The following is a 5,737-nucleotide window of genomic DNA, read 5'->3' on the forward strand; positions in this document are numbered from 1 at the left end:
ACCACCATATATAAAATTTTGTCAAGCTATACGTCCAACTCCCTTTAAGGGTACTTATGTACATACATATATTGTAATACGGGAAATAAATTTTGTTTAACAGAGTTTCTTTTAAATCAATTACAATTGCGAGCGTGCCTCGAATGCGTGTTTGCATTTTGCGTAAATTATTCGGATGTGATTCAAGATTGACAATTTCATAGGAGTCAAACTAATGTGTACTTATAACCATATTTTACTCTATAAAATTAAAATGCATATAATATGCTCATCAGTTTGACTGAACGGATGTGACAGCGCCAATTCAGTGAATAATGGAATAATAGAATCCACATAGGACATAACTGAATGTGTTGGTCCAGATGACATGTTAATTGCTATTTCGAAGGTTGCCAACAATTAAAGATCTATTCAGAAAATAATAGCACGTTCGGTCTAAAAAAACGCTTAGCACTGTATATCATAATGAACTTGTTGCATCAACCAAAACTCCGCTTACTTACACCCGACTATGGTGGGAATGGTCGAACATGGCGGTGCTAAAATAGTAGCTAACCCCTTTTTTGTTTTTTAAATGACCAATTCTTGTGAATCAATTGTATATGGCAAAATAAAGGGTGATTCAAGTAGAGATATCGGTGACATTTGGTTTCAACAATTTAGTGAGTGAACACTTCGGTGACAGATTATTAAAACGTGAAATAATCCGATCGATTGGTCACTAAGATCGTGTGATATCACACCGTTAGACTTTTTTCTGTGAGGATATGTAACGTCTTAAGTTTATGCGAGCAATCCCGCTTCGATTCAGGTCTTAGAGCATAACATCATGCGTGTCACTCGCAAGTTTCAAGTTGAAATGATCGAACGGGTCATCGTAAATTGGACTAAACGGATGGACCATCTGAGATGATGGCCGCGGTCAACATTTGAAAGAGATAATCTCCAAAAAATAAATACCTAAGAATGTTCCTTCGAATGATAATAAAAATTCTCCATTAAAAGTAAGGAAAATTTGAACTAAATCCGATCACTGTAACACTTTTTATAGAGCATTGAATAAAGAGCAAAAACAAAATAGATGATCTTTTTGTGAAATTTTATTTATTAATTTTTTTAAATTAACTATTTTAAAAAGGAATGGAGTTTATGTTGATTTTATTTATTTTATTTTTAACTTTTATCTCTTCCTTCACGCTCCTTTTGAGCTAAATTACGCTAATTGTGATGACTGCATGAATTAATTGTTTTAAACCCAGTTATGAATTACAGCTATTAGTTAACTAATATGTCTGAGAGATCACATAAAGTGCTCAAATTAAATTTTATTGAAATAACTCTCTTCATCTGTAATCCTCACCTCCTTGTTTAATTTGACTTTTGTTTAACAGCCTTTGGACGCCGCGACCACAGCCTAGTGCATATAAAGGTCCAACTCACAACCGATAACAATATAATGGCCACAAGGAATAGATAAATATCCCATGAGTGGTAAACGAAGCGTGATACATGCACGGCGTGAGCTTTGAGAAGTGGAGCACCCTTAGTTTTGGCGACATATTCCACCCACCAAATGGCAGTCTCGAGTGCGCTCTGTGGACGATGTCTATAGGAGAATGAGACCGCTTTGGCATTATCCAAATATCTGCAAGAAGAAAAATATAGAAAGCAACATCCTTTCTCTCTAGCACTCATTTCACTTACTCTTTCTTTAACACCTCTCTTATCGAGCTCAGCACTGCATTCTCAGTGATATCGTTATATTTCATCTCCACTCCCATACCGCGGTACTTTAACGCGGCTGAATTCAAAAACTGATCAGCAAACATGGGTGTGACCACCATTGGTACACCACAGTAAGCTGCCTCCGAAGTACCCATTAGACCGCCATGCGATAAGAACACCTTCACATTCGGATGACAAAGTATATCACGTTGTGGCAACCACTTCCTAATATACAGATTATCCGGCTTGTCCTCCAGGGTGGTGTTTTCCCATTTCCAAATCACCCGTTGTTTGAGTTGCTTCACAGCGTGTACGATAGCCTCACGTTTGGCGGGCGGCAAAGAGGCGGCGCGTAGCATAGAACCCCAACTAATATAGACCACACCATGTTCCGCCCCATCGATGAACTTTTGCAGTTCGGCATCAAGCGGCTTGACCTTCTGTATGTGCATGCCGCCGAGATCGAGAACAGACGGTGGCAGCGGTTTGACACCGCTCAATGAGAAGTGCTGATTGACGAATAGCATTGATGTTTTCTTCGTCAATTCGCCAACCGAGGGGGTATTTTGTCCGAATTTTTCGCGTATCATGGCATCGATAGCGGGCGTGTTGAAATTACTGGTAATCAGTTCTTTATTATTATAAAAGTACTATTTTGGCCTCGTGAATAGTTGTTACTCACTCGTAAAGAAAACGCATGGCGTGATGGGTGAACCAGTTGGCGAGACGAGCGCCGAATGTCATGTCCTCGGATTGTCCCACAAATAATGTTGGCATAACTGAGGTTACCATGGGCACGCCCACGCGTTCGTAATGCCAAGGCATCATAGCAGAACTAAATATTTAGGGTTTTCAAATAAACAATTATTATAAATTCAATTGGCGATCTCCTAATTAAAATATAAAAAGAAACTTTGCACACCTGACCATCCCTATAAATGGCGCATTGAGTTGATGCGCCACCGCTGCCATGCAATCGCTATTGAATTGCTCAAGGATGACCACATCGTAATGTTGTCGCTCTCGCAACACCTGTGCCAAAGCTTCGGAATGCAATGTGGCATTGCAGTCGTGCTTCCCAAAGTGGTTAAGCATATAAAATCCTATGAAGCGACTGTAGAAGTGTTGCGTTTCGAAGTACTGAAACATAAAGAGTCCCATTAAAGCTAAACAATTGCAAATATAAGATTTGAGTACGTTCGTTTAAATTATAATTTATTAATTTTTCTAGTCACAAAAACCCGAACTATTCACTTTTATCGTGAATGAAAAATACGAGTTTGTAAAAATTCTCCACAAACACTCTTTCAAAAGCGCACTCCAGACGGTACGAATGAGCTTTAAGAAGCCAATAACAAATTTGTGCAATGAACGTGGTACCGCTCACCTTTGGTTAAAAACCTTCATCTCAGGAACGGATTCAATTTTTTTCAACAATCGATGTTACACTTAATCGACTGATTGGAATATTGATCGTTTAGCACCTACATAAGTATGTATGTAACTATGTCCATTTCATAAGAGTCTAGTTCTGCCAAATTTAAAAACCTCTCACGCTGATTGTGTTATTAAATCGACTTTATGAAACCTATTTAATAATTCCAATACTTATAAGTGACAATGATCAAGTTTGACTCGGACTAATAACGCTTAGTCTAATTTTTAATGCACTAGTTATAACGGGTAATCCTCTTTTGATTGATCACGCGTGAGTCATGCCAAGTTGTCATGTTATTTTTGCTCTGTATTGTTTGGCATTTCATAATGGAAAGACTTACGTCTGAACAACGTTCACGAATCACCAAAAGTCACGTTCTCTAAAAAAATGTGTTTCGCGCTCTTTGCTCAACTTATTGTGAACATAATCGTTCTAATAACCGTACAATTCGCAACATCATCACCCAGCATTCATTATTGGATAATATTCGACCGAATAGACCACGCCTGAACTGGCGTATTGGAGGACTTGGCGCATTTTACGTCGATATCTTAAATTGAAAGCCTACAAAATATAGTTTGTGCAAGAACTGAAGCCGCTCGACCTTCCCAAGCGACATCGCTTCGCTCTATGCCATCTTGAAAAGTTTCAAAATAAACCGACGTTATCGAGCCAAATTTTGTTCAGCGATGAGACCCATTTCTGGATCAATGGATATGTAAACAAGCAAAATTGCCGCATTTGGGATGAAGAGCAACCTGATTATGGCATTTCATCCAGAAAAAATAACAGGTAGGTGTGGTTTGTGGGCGTGTGAAATCATCGTTCGATACTTATTCAAAAATGATGACGGTGAAAACGTAACCATCAATGGCGACCGTTATCGCGCTATGATAACCAACCATTTGATGTCTGAAATGGGTGCTCGTGATCTCGGCGACATTTAGTTTCAACAAGACGGCGCCACTTCCCACTCATCGCATAAATCAATGCATTTATTGAGAGAATACTTCAGAAAGTAGGTAATTTCGGTTTTGGGCTGGTCGATTGACCACGAGATCGTGTGGTATCATAGGGTCGACTTTTTCCTGTGTGGATATATAAAGTCTGAAGTCAGTTACCTTTCGAAATGCTTGAGCTCGAATGCTTGAACTCCACGGATAGACCATCTGAGAAAATACATAAATGACAAAGAGCAATGCCTTCAGCGAATTTTGGTTTTTCGATTTCGGCTCGTTTTTCGACTGATACTTATTTGCTAGCTTGTTGGACAGTTGCATCGTAATATTCATATGTCCAAGTATCGGGATCATTAATGAAGCTTTTGATGAATATGCAGGGTTAATGCGTTTCATTATGATTAACAAAACAAAAAAACCACTCGATTTATTAATATACATACATCTGCATTTATAAACATGCCCTCGGAGTTACATATGTACATATATCACCCAACATTTTATAATGCCAATATTTACATTTAAATGGACTGAAATGTAAAATAATTTGCAGCCGGAATACATTTTATTCGTCAGCAATTGCCTACGACTATTATATTGTCAATTCTATATTTCATCATTCGAATATCAAATTTGAATGAAAGATATTGTTTTTATGAACTTTTTTGACAACTTTTACTTTAAATAGTTTGTTGCGAATTTTTTATATAAAAAAATAATTCACATACATCAGCAGTAAGCAGTTTGTCGCGGGGAGAAAGACTAGAGTATTGCCATTAAAAGATTAGTGGTAGAAGCTACATACAAAAGATAATCTCAAAAACAAAATTTTTGCACTGTCATCATTAGTAAGCAATGAAAGGCAGTTTCTCCTGCGGGGAAGATTAGTTTCTCATTCATTCAATTAAGCTTTCTCTTTGACTTACCTGCACGTCTAAGGAATCCATCAAATCGCCTGTTAATAGCAGATCTTTGTATCCTGGCGGTGGATTTTTATCAGGAAAATGGCTTAACACGGTAACATCATGACCCTTCTCGGCCAAGCCCCGCATAATGGGGTGGAAGAAGTGGAAGTGACTAATGCCTGGATGTGGAAATAAGCCAAGTATTTTGAGTGGGTAACTGGCTTGCACCAGTGTGCAACAAAGGCCAAGCAACAGCAATATGTGGCCGGGCGTAGGTTCCGCCATCGCTATGGGAAGAATTAAAGTAGAAAAAAAATATAGATATTTTTGTTTAATGAAAGACAAAACGTTTTAAATTAACTATAAAAATAAATAAATAAAAAAAATGTTTCAAGATTTTATATGTATAGTATATAAAATTATTAAACGTTTTAATATAAAAAGTGATTTAAGTAGCTTAAAAATATGTTCAAATAAACTACATGTAGAAATAAATTTAAAAAAAATTGTAAATACCCTTTTTATAATATGCATTATTCAAATATTTTTCTTAATCTTAAAAGTACAAAAAGATCGTTGAAAAAGTTAAGTAAATAATATTTTTAATAAAAATTCAAATTTCAAAAATTTTTATAACATTTAAATCACTTTTCGAAATAAGTAATAACTTTTGTTAAATTTATTAATTACAATTTTTCAAAAAATTTAAT

The 5,737-nt window shown here is 36.7% G+C and overlaps 1 protein-coding gene across 1 annotated transcript in view; it reads right to left on the reverse strand.

Annotated features, from left to right (window-relative positions):
• Positions 1-1,156: 1,156 nt before the first annotated feature.
• Positions 1,157-5,737, reverse strand: part of LOC108975024 (UDP-glucuronosyltransferase 1-3-like) — a 6,160-nt gene continuing 1,579 nt past the window's right edge. The window contains exons 2-6 of the mRNA XM_018943241.1: positions 5,049-5,314; positions 2,648-2,865; positions 2,408-2,560; positions 1,705-2,343; positions 1,157-1,645 (exon numbers count right to left, since the gene is read on the reverse strand). Coding sequence (XP_018798786.1) covers positions 1,369-1,645; positions 1,705-2,343; positions 2,408-2,560; positions 2,648-2,865; positions 5,049-5,312 — 1,551 coding nt within the window. The 5' untranslated portion in view covers positions 5,313-5,314 and the 3' untranslated portion in view covers positions 1,157-1,368. The remainder of the gene's footprint in view (positions 1,646-1,704; positions 2,344-2,407; positions 2,561-2,647; positions 2,866-5,048; positions 5,315-5,737) is intronic.

This window comes from Bactrocera latifrons, unplaced genomic scaffold (assembly GCF_001853355.1).
Source record: "Bactrocera latifrons isolate USDA-ARS-PBARC rearing strain unplaced genomic scaffold, ASM185335v1 scaffold_113, whole genome shotgun sequence".
NCBI lineage: Eukaryota > Metazoa > Arthropoda > Insecta > Diptera > Tephritidae > Bactrocera > Bactrocera latifrons.